General features: G+C 33.6%; 3 protein-coding genes across 5 annotated transcripts; all 3 read left to right on the top strand.

Annotated features, from left to right (window-relative positions):
* On the top strand, positions 1213–4869 carry LOC108662682 (receptor like protein 30-like). 3 transcript variants are annotated; one of them, XM_018124133.1, is made up of 3 exons: positions 1213–2235; positions 2547–2883; positions 4091–4869. In XM_018124133.1, the coding sequence occupies exons 1-3, from the start codon at positions 2036–2038 to the stop codon at positions 4136–4138; spliced, it is 585 nt and encodes a 194-aa protein (XP_017979622.1). In that variant the 5' UTR covers positions 1213–2035; the 3' UTR covers positions 4139–4869. The 3 variants fall into 3 exon arrangements, with proteins under 3 accessions (XP_017979622.1, XP_017979621.1, XP_017979619.1); XM_018124132.1 differs by having other exon boundaries at positions 3563–4869; XM_018124130.1 differs by lacking the exon at positions 2547–2883 and having other exon boundaries at positions 1213–1624.
* LOC108662759 (LRR receptor-like serine/threonine-protein kinase EFR) lies at positions 6846–9486 on the top strand. The gene is made up of 3 exons (XM_018124302.1): positions 6846–7763; positions 8165–8686; positions 9160–9486. The coding sequence occupies exons 1-3, from the start codon at positions 6846–6848 to the stop codon at positions 9484–9486; spliced, it is 1767 nt and encodes a 588-aa protein (XP_017979791.1).
* Positions 11162–17442, top strand: LOC18594277 (receptor like protein 30). The gene is made up of 6 exons (XM_018124301.1): positions 11162–11579; positions 11781–12727; positions 12871–13082; positions 14655–14762; positions 16272–16603; positions 16940–17442. Exons 1-6 carry the CDS (start codon positions 11162–11164, stop codon positions 17440–17442), a joined length of 2520 nt encoding a protein of 839 aa, XP_017979790.1.

The raw sequence follows: 17675 nt of genomic DNA, 5'->3' as shown, positions 1-17675 counted from the left end.
TCAATAACTTGATAAATTATTCATTTTAATATTTAATAAAATTCAATATTTGACAAAAAAAAAACTTAAGACTTAATAAAATTCTAGAACAGGATTTATGAATATTGTAGTTTGTATCATTTTGATATTTTATAAAATTTAATATTTGACAAAGAAAAAAAACCGTAAAACTTTTTATATGTAGTAATTAAATCAAAATCTTTTTATGTCACTCTAAACCCTAACCTCAAAGAACAATTTTTGAGCAAAAATTTTTCAATAAAATTAGTAATCCCAAGTAAAAAATTAATTTCTTAACCCGATACCATCAATTTTGAAATATCCATAATTGAACAAAATATTTGCTTTAATACATTCTTTTTAATGAAAAATATTCTTAAACTACTGGATGAATAAAGAGTGTGACCGTAATATAGTTTACCTCAAAAGATGTTTATAGTTTTCAAGGTAGATTAAGCTTCAAATTTCTAAGCCTTCAAATCAAAAGTTTTTAGATTTTTTTAATTAAATTTTTTGGGAGAATGATGAGCAGATTTTTTGAAAAGAGAATATTTATGTCAAAAAATATTTATATAGTATTTGGTCTAATATTAACAGTCAAAGATGCAAAATATTATTTTAAAATAAAAGGGATTAAAGTGCCTTTTTTGAAGTGTTTTGAAGAGGTTTTAAGATTTTACCCAATCTACAAAAGGGTATAAGAAAGGGATTTGATTTGAACTATATGAGGGGTTATTGGCTTGCTGCAGATAATGTTGCTTCTCCTGTATGCCTTATTGCCTTATAAAATTCAATCTCTTGTTGCCCTGGATAATATATTGATTTCACCAAATTGATATTCAGTATTATGGTGAAGATGAAAGAGAGTCTCCATACTATTCTCTTTGAAAGAGCATTAGCATCAATGACCCGTTCAATTCCTGTCTACTCCATCCTCAATAGTCAGCCTTCACTATTACGCCTTTTAGGAGAAGATATTAAAGTCATGTTGTTAGTCGTTGGTTTGGGCCCTTCTCTCACGCGGAGTGGAAACGTGGTAGGCCGAAGTCTTGGTCTTCTGAGTTTTGAAGACCGGCATATTAAATTATTAATTTTTTAACATATATTTTAATGAATTATGTGACAATCTAATTAATTTAATTGATGAAATCTAGACAATGTATGAAATGAGTTTCTTTTGAAAAATATCAATAAGGAAAACAGTTGCTTGAACGTGTGAACATGATGAGTGATTGTTTGCTTGAAATCATAAATCAATAAATATGGTCTCCAGGCTTCCCTCTCAACCTTCACATTCAGCTTGTCCTTTTTCTACTTTCGTCATCTCTGAGAGAAAAAAAAAAAATGAAAAGGTTAATACAGTGGTATTTTGTCCTCTGTTTCCTCCTTTTGTCCTTGAACTTTCAAGTTGATTGCTCATTATCTAGTTTCTCTTTCAATTCTTCTACTCCATTTAAGTTGTGTTCTTATGACCAGAGCTTTGGCTTAATCCAATTCAAGAATTCCCTTTCCATCGATTGCTCTGTTTCCTTATCGTGCGATAAATATAAGAGGAAGACAATCTCCTGGAAAGTGGGTACAAATTGCTGCTTCTGGGATGGGGTGAACTGTGATTCTGAAACAGGTAACGTGATTGGCCTTGATCTTAGTTGCAGCTGCCTTCGAGGCAGTATCCCCTCTAATAGCAGCCTCTTCCTTCTCCACCATCTCCACAAGCTTAACCTTGCTGAAAATTATTTCGGCCCGTCCCGCATGGCATTTGAGTTTGGTCAGTTTACTAATTTAACCCATCTAAATATCAGTTCCTCAGGATTTACAGGTACAATCCCACTTGAAATCTCTCAGCTTTCTAAACTTTTATCTCTTGATATATCCGGAAATCCTTTAATCTTTGAGGGGCATGTTTTTGAAAAACTCTTGGGAAACTTGACACAACTAAGAGACCTTGATCTCTCTGCTATCGATATGTCTTTAGTTGCACCTAGTTCTTTCCTTAATATGTCTTCTTTCATAAGGACTCTTGTTCTTGAGAGTAATGGGCTGCGGGGGAAATTCCCTGAAGATGTTTTGCGCCTGCCATACCTCCAGAAGTTCAGTTTATTTAGTAATGATGATATCCTGGAAATCAACTTCCCAAAGACTAATTGGAGTGGTCCTCTCAAGTTGCTACGAGTCTCATATTCATCTTCTCTGGCAGAAGTACCTGATTCAATTGGCAATCTTAGGTCTCTCCAGGTATTGGATCTTTCTTTCTGCCAATTAAGTGGGTCAATTCCTGCATCTCTTGGCAACCTCACTAGACTAAACTATTTAGACCTGCGACGGAACTTAATTACTGGCCAACTTTTATTTTCATTTGCTAACTTCATGCAGCTCACATATTTAGACCTTTCCTATAATAGTTTGGTAGGACAGATTTCAGATGGTTTTGGGAACCTCACCAAACTTTTTCACTTGTCCTTAGATAATAACGATCTTAGTGGTCTTTTTCCATTTTCAGCATTCAACCTCACAAAAATTGAAATTATGTCCTTTTCAACAAACAGGTTGATGGGTCCCCTTCCCTATCACGTAAGTGGGCTTTCACGACTATTGAGACTTCACTTGGACCATAACTTTCTGTCTGGTAGAGTGCCAAATTGGTTGTTTACTCTTCCAACCTTGGTTGATTTGGATCTCAGTTATAACGGGCTAACTGGCCCTATTGACCCATTTGAGAAGGTTGCTCCTTTGGAGATTGTTAAGCTGCAGAATAATGAGATACATGGTCCAATTCCAAGCTCTGTTTTCAAACTTGTGAACCTCATCCATCTTAATCTTTCCTCAAATAAGTTGAATGGCATCTTCGAATTGGACAAACTCTCAAAGCTTAACAAGCTTCAGGTACTATCTCTCTCAAATAATGCTTTACTGTCATTGACCAGTGGAAGCAATGCGAATTATTCCTTGCCCAATTTTGGGTGGTTAGAATTATCTTCCTGCAACATAAGTGAATTTCCGGATTTTGTAAGAAATCTAGAAGGCTTAGTCTATCTAGACCTTTCTTACAATAAAATCCATGTCATCGAGGCAACTATGTTTTTAAAGTTTAAACGCCTTGAATTTCTTTATCTTTCACATAACTTTCCACTATCCCTGAGCGATAATAGCAATGTTAGTCTTGTCTTGCCTAATCTTAGTTTTTTGTCGTTGTCTTCTTGCAATATAACTGAACTTTCAAATTTTTTGACAACTCAAGAGAGTTTGCTACGACTAGACCTTTCAAACAACACCATTGAAGGCCGAATTTCCAAACAGACAACAACTTGGGGAAAAAAATTGAATTATCTTGATCTTTCAAATAATTTTTTAACGGGTCTAGAATATTACCCACAGAACATAGTGATTCTTAACCTTGGTTCCAACCTGCTAGAAGGACCACTTCTGGTACCACCATCTTCCACGAAAGTTTTTTTAGTCTCAAAAAACAAATTGACTGGAGAAATTCCTTCTGCCATATGCAATTTGATGTCAATTTCAATTCTTGACTTATCCAATAACAACTTGAGTGGAACTATTCCAGAATGTCTTTGCTCGGGAGAAACCATGCTTGGTCTTTATATCCTGGATTTGCACATGAATAAATTTCATGGAAATATCCCTGATTCATTTGTGGCTGGAAATGAATTACAGACACTTAATCTCCAGAACAATGATTTTGATGGGCCATTTCCTAAATCCTTGGTGAACTGTCATGATTTGGAAGTGTTAAATCTTGGAAACAACAGGATAAATGATACCTTTCCCCACTGGTTAGGAACTCTTACTCAGCTAAAAGTTATTATCTTACGCTCCAACTATTTCCATGGTCAAATACTCCTTTCAGAAGCTGAATCAAATTTCTCAGTTCTACGAATTTTAGACCTCTCGCACAATGAGTTCTCTGGTTTTTTGCCAACTGCATTTTTTAAAAGCTTCAAGGGTATGATGAATTTGTCCAATGTTGACATGAAATATATGGAAAATCCTAATGGTTATCACCATTTTTCCATGTTTGTCACAATGAAAGGTCTGGACATTGAAGTTGAGAGAGTTCTAACTGTTTTTACAGCCGTTGATTTTTCGAGCAACAAATTCCAAGGAAAAATTCCAGAAATAGTTGGAAGCCTCTCTTCTCTCCAAATCCTCAATTTTTCCCATAACAACCTGACAGGTCATATTCCTTCCTCATTGGGGAATCTAGCAGCGCTTGAGTCACTGGATCTCTCCTCCAACAAGCTTATCGGGGAGATTCCTATGCAGTTGACTGGTTTGAAATTTCTTGGAGTGTTAAACCTGTCACAGAACCAGCTTGTTGGACATATACCTCAGGGAAATCAATTCAATACCTTTCTGAATGATTCCTATGGTGGCAACTTGGGATTGTGCGGATTTCCAGTGTCAAAGACGTGTGGCAAGGAAGACACACAAGAGCCACCAGAATCTGTTTTTCACGAGGAAGGAATTTTTTCTTCTCCATCGGACTGGAAATTTGTAATGATGGGTTATGGATGTGGATTGGTGCTTGGATTATCCGCAGGATATATCATATTGACAATTGGAAAACCAGAATGGCTTGTTAGGATGGTTCAAAGAGTAGGCTACAAAATTCTGAGGAGATTGAAGAGATATGATTGAAGAAGAAGAACTCTGTGAAGACAGATGATGCTCTCTGGAGATTTCTTGAATACATTTTTGTATAATAAGTGTCTTTTGTTCTCATGCTTGGGTTGTTTTAGCAGTTTTCTCCCTGTTTGTTTTGACTTTCTTGTTTCCTAAAGGTACTGTCCTCTGTGAACAGCTTTGTTGTACTTGAAGGATGTTCATATACTTTGATGAATGAAATTACTCGCTTATACAAGAAAGAACTTGTAAGCATGTTAATCATAGATGATGAATGTAAAAATAGAGTTTCTTAAACATAGAGTTGAATTTCCACAAACCAGGTCATGCTTGAGAATTCTGCTTGTTACAACACAGGCAATTCCATGCTTGTGTTAAGTAGAAGGAAAGCAGATAGAAAAAATGCAAACCAGGAGAGAAAAATCAAAATTTTCATTTGTTTTTAAAAGAGTATAATTTTATCAGTTTTACATTTTAATTTAGTTAAAAAAAAAAGATCAAAAGTTAACCATTAAAAAAATATTTCGAGAGGAAAAAAAAGAATAATCTGAAAAATATTTTAATTTTTTATCATATATAAATCAAATTAAAAAGTATTATATGGTAGTATACGATAAAATTACACTTATTGAACAATGAGTGATTAATTTAAATAGAGTGATAAGTTTAAATTTTATGGAAAATAAAGAATACCATTAACATTGGGTTGCATGACAAATGGAGATTTTTAATTTGAAGAATGTACTGAACCTGCAATTAGAACAAATAAATGACCCATTTTTTACCATCGAGAAGATTTCCCCAGGTTAATTGATTTTTTCTTTTATTTGTATGAGTTATGCCAGAATTCCATCATTTGTGTTTGAAGATGAAATTGTTGCAAGACTTGGGATTGGGCTTCCCACTTTCAAGTGGGTTTAAGGGCAACTCAATTTACCACTTGTTAGATTAGTCATTGTCTCCTGGAAATTTCAGAATTATTTAATTGAATAGTGGCTGACCAATTTGTCCTTTGTGTTGATTTTACTGTGATAGATATAAATTGCATTGTATGAGTCTAGGCACCGATCGCTTTAGGTAAAAAAGATTCACTATTAATTATTTTTATTTAAGTGTAATTGACCACTTATTTGAATTTATTTTTTCTAATGAGATTTTAAACTTGATTTAAGTTTATTTAAAAAATAAAATCCGATTTACGAAATAGTTTTAGAATTGGACAATACAATTACGTATAATGAAAGTATTACCGACACTTGTTTAAAGAACAATATTGGTAAATCATGTGTTATTCTATTTTAACCTTTGACAAATTATTTTTAATTTCATATTTAATTATTTTAACTTTCTTTTACTATTATTGCTTAAATATTGAGAACTTTTTTTTAGATTTAACATTAATTCTCATTTTCTTGAAAATTTTTATGAATTGATATCTTATAAGAAGGGGTGCAATTTTAAACCTTTCATTCATTTTCATTTCTTATTTGGTATAACAACTGCCATTTTTCTCTCTTTTTTGTTTTTTTCATTATGTTTTTATTAGCGTTTTTTATTTTTTGCATTTTATTATGTTTTAATTTTTTATGTATTTATTTTCGTTTTTTAATGTGGACTTGTCAAGTCGAGATGCAACTGACCCATTTAACCCAATTAGCATTGGAGGCTTTAAACCCAATTAACTGATTGACCTTGAGCCAAATTAATAAATTGGATTTTATACTCATCGAAAGAAAAATAAGCTTTGTACTTAAATTTGAACAAGCCTATAAGATTTAAACATGGAAGTTGGAATAATTGTAGATTACTTGACGAGAAAAACCCTTTCATGCTTGCTTTCCATATGCAGCAATTCAAGCTTTCTTAGAGGTGACCAAACCAAATCCAACCTGAAAGGGAATTGTAATGTGAAAAGAGGGAATTGAAATTTGAATCTTCCGAGAAAATCTGTGTTGCTACCTCCCCCATTATTTCAGGATTTCATAACTTGACATCATTTCTCATTTGAGTCTTCCCTATTGTAATAATGTAGAATCTGTTGTTAGTCTTCTGCGTGTGTTAGCTCATCCGTCACTCTTCAGCGGAAAATATGATTGAGAAAACAGAAAATTAAGAATTGCTCTTGCTACTGAGTTTATAAATACTTCTGTGCGTCTCCTCATCAACCAAATCAAGAGTTTATAGGAACTTTGACGTAGGGAAAAATGAGGTGTTTTCTTGGGAGTTATCAATTCATCTCATTCCTCTTTTTTTACTTGTATTCTCAAGCTTACATTTCGTCTTGTTTTACTTCTTCAAAGCAAAGGCCATCATGGTCTCACAATGAGGGTCAGGCTTTGCTTCTCTTCAAGCAGACCCTCTTTATTGATCATACTGCTTCGTTACTTTGCAATTCAAATTATGGCAGTCCTACGTATTCTTTTCCTAAGACAGACTCATGGAAGGAAGATTCAGATTTCTGTTTATGGGATGAAGTCACTTGCGATGGCGTTACAGGTCATGTGATTGGCCTTGATCTTAGTTGCAGTTGGCTTTATGGTACCATTCCTTCCAACAGCACTCTTTTCCTCCTTCAACACTTGAAGAGGCTCAATCTCGCATTTAACAATTTCGGGCAATCCAAGATTTCAGCTAGGTTTGGTCAGTTCCCAAATTTAACACATCTTAACCTCTCTACTTCATTTTTTTCAGGCCAAGTTCCATCCGAAATCTCACATCTTTCCAAGCTAGTTTCACTTGATCTGTCTAGGTTCAGTCTGCCTGGTGTCGGTGAACAAGAGCCGTTTCATGCACTGAAGCTTGAAACAACAACTCTGAAAAGGTTAGCTAAGAACTTTAGCGAGGTAAAAGAACTTTTCCTTCCTGGAATAGACATGTGTTCAGTTGACCCTGTTCACTTAGTGAACCTTTCTTCCTCTTTGACATCTCTTAGTCTGGATGATTGTGGATTAAATGGGACAATTTCGGACATAATTTTTCAATTTCCAAATCTGAAGTTGCTCAAATTAGGTAACAACCCTGATCTTCTGGTTTATCTTCCAAAGTCCAATGGGACTAATACCCTTGAAGTCTTAGGCTTAAACAGACTATTCTTGTTGGAGAATTGTCTGATTCAATCAGGGGTTTGAAGTCATTGAAATCTTTAAATGTTGCTAATTGTGACTTGAATGGGTCAATCCCGGTATCACTTGTAAACTTTTCACAAATTGTTTCCTTAGAGCTCTCGGATAATAAGTTTAGTGGATGGATCCCAGCATCACTTGCAAACCTCACATAGCTTCAACATTTAGAATTGTCATACAATGAACTAGAGGGCACTATTCCTCATTATGCAAATGGGTTTTCAAAATTAGTAACTTTATTCTTGCCTTCTAACTTACTTAATGCAACTATACCACCTTGGGTGTTTAAGTTACCTTCATTACAGTTATTGTCTCTTGCCAATAATAGACTCACCGGTCATATTAGCGAATTCCGGTCAAAATCTTTGTCCATAATCTATTTAAAAAATAACACGTTGCAGGGTCATATTCCAAGCTCAATCTTTCAACTTGTAAACCTCACCGTGCTTGATCTATCATTAAATAACTTTAGTGGCATTGTTGAGTTAGACATGTTTTCCCAGCTCCAAAATCTTGAATCACTCGATCTTTCTCTTAATAGTCTGTCATTGAGCTCAGAGAATCATGTCGACTACACATGGACCAAACTCCAGTCCTTGTCATTGTCGTCTTGTAACTTGAGTGAATTCCCCAATTTCTTGAGAGGTTCAAAAGCGTTGAAGTTTTTAGACCTTTCCAAAAATAGAATTCAAGGCAAGATTCCCAAATGGATGTGGAATGTGGGGAAGGAATCTTTGTTACATTTATACCTTGATCATAATTTTCTAACAGGTCATTTGCAATTAACATGGAGGAATGCTGTAATTCTCTACCTCCAATCTAACCTGTTTCAAGGAGTGCTTCCAATTCCACCCGTTCAGATATCTTTCTTTTCCATCGCGAACAATTACATGACGGGGGAGATTCCTTCTTTCATTTGCATGGTCAGTTCCCTGAAAATTATTGATGTATCACATAACAACTTGAGTGGCAAGATTTCTAGTTGTCTTCTTAACTTTAGTAAAAATCGTTTAGCGTAGGATCTGAGGGCAAATAATTTTCATGGAACCATCCCCAAATCAATTGTGGAACCCTGTAGCTTAGAGAATCTAAACTTCCATGGGAACCAAATGGAAGGGTTGTTACCAAGATCTTTGGCCAATTGTAGGAACCTTTAGGTTCTAGACCTTGGCAAGAACAAGTTCACGGGTACATTTCCCAATTGGTTGGAAACTCTTCCAATGCTGCAAGTGCTTGGTTCGAGTTCAAATAAATTCCATGGTGTTGCAAATAATTCCAGAGCAAGACTACTTTTCCCCAAGCTACGAGTCTTAGACCTCTCTAACAATGATTTTGTTGGTCCTTTTCCCACTTGTTACATTGAAAATCTAAAAGCTATGACGAATCTCACTGACAGCAGAAGTTCTTCAAAATATGTGGAAGGAAGTCGTCATATGATTATTCGGTAGTTCTGACAATAAAAGGACAAGAGGTTGAATTGGTGAAAGTTTTAACCATATTCACAAGCATTGATCTCTCCAATAACTACTTCCAGGGCGTGATTCCAGAAGTTATAGGAAAGCTTAATTCACTCATAGTGTTTAATCTTTCTCATAACAACTTCTTTGGTCATATTCCACCATCCATTGGAAACTTGACCAATCTTGAATGGTTAGATTTCTCATTGAACAAGCTTATTGGCAAGATACCTCGGGAATTGGTAGATTTGACATTTCTAATTTAGATTCCAGCCATATATAATGCAACAATATTTTCAACCTCTGCTAATTTAGATTGACTTGCATGTGACATTGGGAATTATAAAAAAATGATGAGATTTTTTTAGAGAAGTGAAATCTGAAGCAACCGAAATGAGAGAAATGGAATTCTTGCTGTGTATTATCCATGCAATGACCCCAGATTTAATTCCATGATGCGGACAGAATGCTACAAATTCTAACTTCTTCCCAAGTCAACACGGTGCCTTCACAAGAATCATGACTATAATGTTTTCCTATGAAAGCATGATGTTCATGGATATATTATTCATTTGCTTTTTGACTAGTTGAACACTTACATGTTAAATTATACTATAAATTTTGTAGCAATGGAGGTCTCAATTGTAAATTACACTATAATTTAACACGGAAGGAAGGCACTGCAAAAAGACTTGACTTTGTTCTTTCCTGTTCTTTTCTTTTCCGTTAAAACTACGGAAATTCTCTTTGATTTTCCCTTGGATGTGAGAAAAGAGAGGACTTGAATTGAACTATTTGACTAGGAAGATGTGAATACTAACGATAAGCCTTTGCACTTGGGTAAGTATTCGACGAAGATAACAAATAAAGAACTGGGTTTGAAATTTCTTTCTTCAAAATTAGATTTCATAAAATTGAGATATTGGATCATGATCATCTTTTTTTTCTTTAATAATCAAATTCATGAAGCTTTGAGAATATACATATAAGTTTGTCACTGACATCGTAAACAAACCTATCAGTTTGAATCAAAGTGCAATGAAGGTGCCAAATTTGTATCTATTTTAAAGCTTAAAATATGTCCGAAGGACAGCATGTTTCACGATATGTGGGGTTGGCATGTTGAGTATGCTTGAGGAGGTAGACGATGGCTTCTAATTTGGAAAGCACTATGGACTTTCTAGTTGAGCTTATCAAGATCATTTTGTTTTTAAATTAATATCTGATTAATGGCATAAGAAGTTTTTAAAAAACTTCATATCTGACAAAAAGTTTATTGCACTCTTCGCTGATTCTTTGATGGCTTGAATTCTAAGGCTACAATAAAATATCGTAAACAATATTTATGATATTAATAATTACGAGAGATAAGTTTTTTGGTTACTTGAATTGAACCAGTGGGGGTTACCAAAAAAACAATAGTCCCCATGTTTCTAACTTAAAGTTAAAATATTGTTACATATTTTTTATGTATTGTATTAAATTATTAATTTTTTAAATATATTTTAATATTGAAGTATGTGACAATCTAATTAATTTAGTTGATGAAATTTACAAATTAACAATGTATGAAATAATTTTCTTTTAAAAAATATCAATAATAAAAATGGTTGTTTGACTTCCCAAAAAAAAATTGGTTGTTTGAATGTCTGAACATGACTGGTGGTTGTTTGCTTGAAATCATGTGTATAAATATGGCTCCACTCTTATCTCTCTCAGCCTTCACATTCAGCTTTCCATTTTGCTTCTTTCATCATTTCTGAGAAAAGAAAAATGAAAGGGTTCATACAATGGTATTTGGTCCTTTCTTTCCTCCTCTTGTCCTTGAACTTTAAAGTTGATTGCTCATTATCTAGTTTCTCTTCCAATTCTTCCCTGGAAGTTTTCTTAACCTCAAAAAATAACTTGATTGGAGAAATTCCTTCTTCCATATGTAATTTGATGTCAATTTCAATTCTTGACTTGTCCAATAACAAGTTGAGTGGAGCTATTCCAGATTGTCTGATCTCGAGAGGTAAGATCCCTAATCTTACAGTCCTAGATTTGCACACGAATAAATTTCATGGAAACATCCCTGATTCGTTTGTTGTAGGAAACAAATTACAGATACTTAACCTCAACAACAATGATTTTGACTGGCCACTTCCTAAATCACTGGAGAACTGTCATGATTTGCAAGTGTTAAATCTTGGAAACAACAAGATAAATGATACCTTTCCCCACTGGTTGGGAACTCTTCCTCGGCTAGAAGTTCTTGTCTTGCGCTCCAACTATTTCCATGGTCAAATCAGGCCTTCAGAGAATGAATCGCACTTCCCAGCTCTGGGAATCTTAGACCTCTCCCACAATGAGTTCTCTGGTTTTTTACCAACAACATATTTTAAAAATTTTAGGGGTATGATGAATTTGTCCAATGTTCTAAGGAAATCTATGGAAGATTTTAATCTTTATTACCATTTTTTCCGTGCGTGTCACAGTGAAAGGTTTTGACATTGAACTTGAGAGAATTCTAACTCTTTTTACAACCATTGATGGAAACTCCCTGATTCGTTTGTTGTAGGAAACAACTTACAGATACTTAACCTCAACAACAATGATTTTGATGGGCCATTTCCTAAATCCTTGGAGAACTGTCGTGATTTGCAAGTGTTAAATCTTGGAAACAACAAGATAAATGATACCTTTCCCCACTGGTTGGGAACTCTTCCTCAGCTACAAGTTCTTGTCTTGCGCTCCAACTATTTCCATGGTCAAATCAGGCCTTCAGAGAATGAATCGCACTTCTCAGCTCTGCGAATCTTAGACCTCTCCAACAACGAGTTCTCTGGTTTTCTACCAACAACATATTTTAAAAGTTTCGAGGGTATGATGAATTTGTCCAATGTTCAAACGAAATCCATGGAAGATTTTAATCTTTATTACAATTTTTCAGTGCGTGTCAGAGTGAAAAATTTGGACGTGGAACTCAAGAGAATTCTAACTCTTTTTACAACCATTGATATGTCAAGCAACAAATTCCTAGGAAAAATTCCAGAAATAGTTGGAGACCTCATTTCTCTCCAAGTGCTCAATTTTTCCCATAACAGCCTAACAGGTCATATTCCTTCCTCATTGGGGAATCTAGCAGCGCTTGAGTCACTGGATCTCTCTTCCAACAAGCTTGTCGGGGAGATTCCTATGCAGTTGATTGGTTTGATATTTCTTGAAGTGTTAAACCTGTCACAGAACCAGCTTGTTGGACATATACCTCAGGGAAATCAATTCAATACCTTTCTGAATGATTACTATGGTGGCAACTTGGGATTGTGCGGATTTCCAGTGTCAAAGAGGTGTGGCAAGGATGAGGAACAAGAACCACCGGAATCTGTTTTTCATGAGGAAGGAATTTTTCCTTGTCCATTGAATTGGAAATTTGTAATGATGGGCTATGGATGCGGGTTGGTGCTTGGATTATCTGCAGGATATATCATGTTGACGATTAGAAAACCAGAATGGCTTGTTAGGATGGTTCAAAAACTAGGCTACAAAATTCTGAGGAGATTGAAGAGATATCATTGAAGAAGAAGAATCTATGAAGACAGATGCTGCTCTTTGGAGGTTTGTTGAAGAAATTTTTGAGGAATAACTATTTTTTTTTTTTTTTTTCTCAGGGCTTGGATTCTTTAGCAGTTTTCTCCTTGTTTGTTTTGACTGTCTTGATTCCTGAGGGTACTGTCACCTGTGAACTTGTAACATGTTTATGTACTTTGATGAATGAAATTACTCGCTTATCCAAAGAAAGAACCTGTAAGCGTGTTACTGAAGTTATAAGATTCCAATTTAAAGTTGAATTCTTTCAGCAAGTTATCCAAAGAAAGAACTTGTAAGCAAGTAAATCATAGAAGATGAATGTAAAAATAGAATTTCTTTAAACATAAAGCCGAATTTCCACAAAATAGGTCATGCTTGAGAATTTTGCTTGTTCTAACACAGGCAATTCCATGCATGTGTTAGGTAAAGGCAAAGCAAATAGAACAATGCAAACCAGGAGAGAAAAATCAAAATTTTCTGTGTATATACTTTGACTTTAGAACCATTGGTACTAAGGTCAGGAGTGATCTAGAGACTGGACAAAATTATTCAAGGCCTTCTTCTTTATGATTTAAGAGATTCTGAAAAAATTAGTTTAATCAGAAAGAACTTCACAATCTAAGAGTAATTAAATATGAGAAAATAATAAAAATTCAGGGAGCCCTTTCAATTCCACGCTCGATTAATTTTTTGGCAGTCTCAAACGATAGTTTTAGTGCAAAAATATCTTCTTTGCCATGCAGTATAAGTAATCTACAGGTTCTCGATTTTTCTCATAACCATTTCAATGGAACCATTCCACAATGTTTTAGAAATTTAAGCAAAAGCCTCAGAGTGTTGAATTTACGAATGAATAGGCTTTATTGCAGCATTCCTCCCAACATTTCCCGAAGGCTGTGAATTAGGGGATCCCAACTTGAATGGTAATTAATTGGAAGGGCCACTGCCAGAGTCTTCCACGAAATGTAGGAACTTGGAAGCTTTTGGATCTTGGCAACAACAAGCTAAATGATACATACCCTGCTTGGCAAGAAATGCTAAAAGAATTACAAGTTGTTGTTTTAAGGTCTAATTCCCTCCATTGCTTCACAAGCAATTTCAGGATTGAGCACTCCTTCTCCAGCTTGAGAATTTGTGACATCTCCACCAATGACTTTAGTGGTACATTACCAATCAGGGTGATCGAAAATATGATAGCTATGATGAATGGCAATGAAGGTAGAAAAACTAAGTGATGTGAAAAATCATAAGATAGGTAAGTGTTACATTTAAAATTTCAGAGGGTAAATTTAATTCACTTCAAATTGTAATACACCAAACATGATTTTCTCCCTTTTTATCCAATTTTTTATTTTTGTATTTTTTTCTGGGGTTTTTATTTGATGCACATTATGCAAGCTATACACTATTAGTAAACCACAAAATGATACATCATTAATAAATAAAATTAAAACTTATTAGGTCCTTAAGAATAAATATCAATAATTTATAGCATTTAATTATATTAAAAGTTTAATAAGTTTTTCTCTAACTTTCTTAATGATTCTCTCAAAAACAATCCAGATTTGACAAATAACAATACAAAACAACAGTGATTGGAATTCCGAACACATGACCATAAACCAATTTGCTAGTCAATGCATCCTTCTAACCTGAGTCATGATGCACTTACCACATGAAGTGGATTCAGTTATCAAGGGGATGCGACATATCAGAATTACCAAGTATCTTGGTTTAGTTAAAAGCATATCATCACTTGAAAGAAATCAGTGACAATGGAAGCACAACAGAACGTGGAGGGATAAAGAGAAGGAGAAAGCTAAGGTTTGAAACTTGGAAACCGCCTGCAATATTTGCTTTGCAGGATACAACACAATCTCAAGAACTCTCTTGATGATGGAATGAGCAGTTACGGTCTTGTACTTGTAGTCCATGGGCATTTGTTCAGAGCTCTAACAACTCTGTTGTTCATGTATTACTATTTCTTGAATCTAAATTCAAAATGAAAGAATCAGTGAGAGAGAGTTTTTTTTTTTTTTAATGTCAAGATAGAGTTCCAAGAGCAAGAAAACTTATTTCAGTTTTTATACAATTAAATGTTATAAATTATTTACATTTATTTTTAAGGGCTTAATGAATTTTAACTTAGTGATGATGTGTCATTTTGTGGTTAACTAATATACTGTTGGTGCATCAAATATAAATTATTTTTTATATTTATTATTGATAAAATATTTTCAATTTAAAATTAATGTAAAAAATAAATTATAAAATGCATTAATACCATCAATCAATCAATTTGTATTTTTAAAATTGAGTAAAAGCATTGTGGATCATTTTGTTCTGAATTTAACAACCAAGCAAATGACACAAGAACTGCTGAAACATGTGACCATAATAGTGAAAAGCCTTCAAAATGACCTTTAATCACCGAGGAAATTCAAAATATTATGTTTCTTTTTCTCAATGGAGAAATTCATTGCTAAACTACAAGAAAACTGATTTTTTCCGACGAAAAATTTCCGTTGAAAATTTCCAATATATTTCTAATAGAAATTTATTTGCATTTTTTCTAACATATTTTCAATGGATTTTCAATAGAAATATTCTGTTGGAAATCCGACGAAATTTTTTTTGGAGCAAAAAAAAAAAAAACTCCTGCCAAACTTTCCAATGGATTTTTGTTGAAATTTTTCAATAAAAAATAATTTGTTGGGTGCCAAAAAAATTTACTTCTGTCAAACTTTCCATTGGAAATCCGTCAAAAAGTTTAAGGGGCCAAGAAAAATTTAAAGCTTGCTAAATTTTCCAATGAAATTTTTCATTGGAATAAGCCATTACCAACGAAAATTTTCCAACAGAATATTCTGTTGGAGAATTCTATCGGTATTACTATTTTTTTTAATTTTTTATTTAAAATTTTATTAATCCTTTATAGGAAATATATTAATAATATTAAATATGTACATACTGAGATTTATAATATTAAAAATTTAAATATGTTTTTCTTTGCTTATTATTTTTTATATATTTTAAAAACTTTATTGAATCATAAATTATAAATTAATTGTTCAAAATTCATTNGGCTGATTTTTTTTTAACTTTTTTTATTTAAAATTTTATTAATCCTTTATAGGAAATATATTAATAATATTAAATATGTACATACTGAGATTTATAATATTAAAAATTTAAATATGTTTTTCTTTGCTTATTATTTTTTATATATTTTAAAAACTTTATTGAATCATAAATTATAAATTAATTGTTCAAAATTCATTAATGTTATAAAATTAAAAAGTTTATAAAAATAGCATAATAATTTTTTTTTTAATTTTTTAAAAATAGATTATAAAATCTAATAATATATTAAACAAAAACTAATAATACTATTGAGACTACACTTGGACCATAACTTTCTCTATGGTAGAGTACCAAATTGGTTGTTTACTCTTCCAACTTTGGTTGATTTGGATCTCAGTTATAACAACCTAATTGGTCCTATTGACCCATTTGAGAAGGTTGCTTCCTTGGAGATTGTTTCCCTGCAGAATAATGAGATGAATGGTCCAATTCCAAGCTCTATTTTCAAACTTGTGAACATTACCCATCTTGATCTTTCCTCAAATAAGTTGGATGGCATTTTTAAATTCGATAAACTATCAAAGCTTAAGTATCTTTGGGCTCTATCTGTCTCAAATAATGCTTTACTGTCATTGACCAGTGGAAGCAATGCGTATAACTCCTTGCCCAAATTAGAATTATCTTCTTGCAACATAAGTGAATTTCCGAATTTTGTAAGAAATCTCGAAGGTTTGATCTATCTAAACCTTTCTTACAATAAAATCCGTGTCATCGAGGCAACTATGTTTTTAAAGCTTCAAAGCCTTGATTCACTTGTTCTTTCACATAACATTCCACTATCCCTGAGCAATAATAGCAACGCTAGATTTGTCTTGCCTAATCTTAGTTTTTATCGTTGTCTTCTTGCAATGTAACTGAATTTTCAAATTTTTTGATAATTCAAGAGAGTTTGGAATAATTAGACCTTTCAAACAGCAACATTTAAGGCTGGTAATTTTCTTAATCTCAAAAAGAAATTGATTGGAGAAATTCCATCTGCAATATGCAATTTGATGTCAATTTCAGTTCTTGACTTGTTTAATAACAACTTGAGTCGAGCTATTCTAGAATGTCTGGTCTTGGGAGATATCAGGTCTAATCTTAATGTCCTGGATTTGCACACGAATAAATTTCATGGAAATATCCCTAATTCGTTTGTTGCCAACAACAAATTACCGATGCTTAACCTCAACAACAATGATTTTGGCGGGCCATTTCCTAAATCCTTGGTGAACTGTCATGATTTGGAAGTGTTAAATCTTGGAAACAACAAGATGAATGATACCTTTCCCTACTGGTTGGGAACTCTTCCTCAGCTACAAGTTCTTGTCTTGCGCTCCAACTATTTCCATGGTCAAATAAACCCTTCAGAAAATGAATCGCACTTCTCAGCTCTGCGAATCTTAGACCTCTCCAACAATGAGTTCTTTGGGCTTCTGCCAACAACATATCTTAAAAGTTTCAAGGGTTTGATGACTTTGTACAATGTTCAAAGGACTTCAATGGAAGATTTGTTGAGAATCCAATGATTTTAAATGGTGAATTTAAAGAAGTATCAGGGCACCAAGGTCAACTGACCGTTGAAGGGAAGAAGAAAGTTCTAAACGGTGTCGTTATGATTCATAGTTTAATGAAACACTTAGTAAGCTGTCGTTTTGGACTTTAGATTTGATGGCTTAAACGCCTCTTGTTAGTGTCGTTTTATTTGACTGAAAGTAAGGCTGAAAAGCCACATTTTATTTCTTTGCTTTACTTTTCTCTT

Source organism: Theobroma cacao, chromosome 7, assembly GCF_000208745.1.
Source record: "Theobroma cacao cultivar B97-61/B2 chromosome 7, Criollo_cocoa_genome_V2, whole genome shotgun sequence".
NCBI lineage: Eukaryota > Viridiplantae > Streptophyta > Magnoliopsida > Malvales > Malvaceae > Theobroma > Theobroma cacao.
The sequence above is the reverse complement of the archived record's forward strand: the minus strand, read 5'-3'. Positions and strand labels throughout refer to the sequence as shown.

Coding starts and splice junctions, on each gene's coding strand:
- LOC108662682 (XM_018124130.1), top strand. CDS start 1,345: ATGAAAAGGTTAATACAGTGGTATTTTGTCCTCTGTTTCCTCCTTTTG. Junction 1,625..4,090: donor GAACTGTGATTCTGAAACAG/GTAACGTGATTG, acceptor CTGTTTTTACAG/CCGTTGATTTTTCGAGCAAC.
- LOC108662759 (XM_018124302.1), top strand. CDS start 6,846: ATGAGGTGTTTTCTTGGGAGTTATCAATTCATCTCATTCCTCTTTTTT. Junction 7,764..8,164: donor ATTGTCTGATTCAATCAGGG/GTTTGAAGTCAT, acceptor AACACGTTGCAG/GGTCATATTCCAAGCTCAAT. Junction 8,687..9,159: donor TTCCTTCTTTCATTTGCATG/GTCAGTTCCCTG, acceptor TCTCACTGACAG/CAGAAGTTCTTCAAAATATG.
- LOC18594277 (XM_018124301.1), top strand. CDS start 11,162: ATGTCAATTTCAATTCTTGACTTGTCCAATAACAAGTTGAGTGGAGCT. Junction 11,580..11,780: donor CTCCCACAATGAGTTCTCTG/GTTTTTTACCAA, acceptor CGTTTGTTGTAG/GAAACAACTTACAGATACTT. Junction 16,604..16,939: donor TTTTGTAAGAAATCTCGAAG/GTTTGATCTATC, acceptor TGTCAATTTCAG/TTCTTGACTTGTTTAATAAC.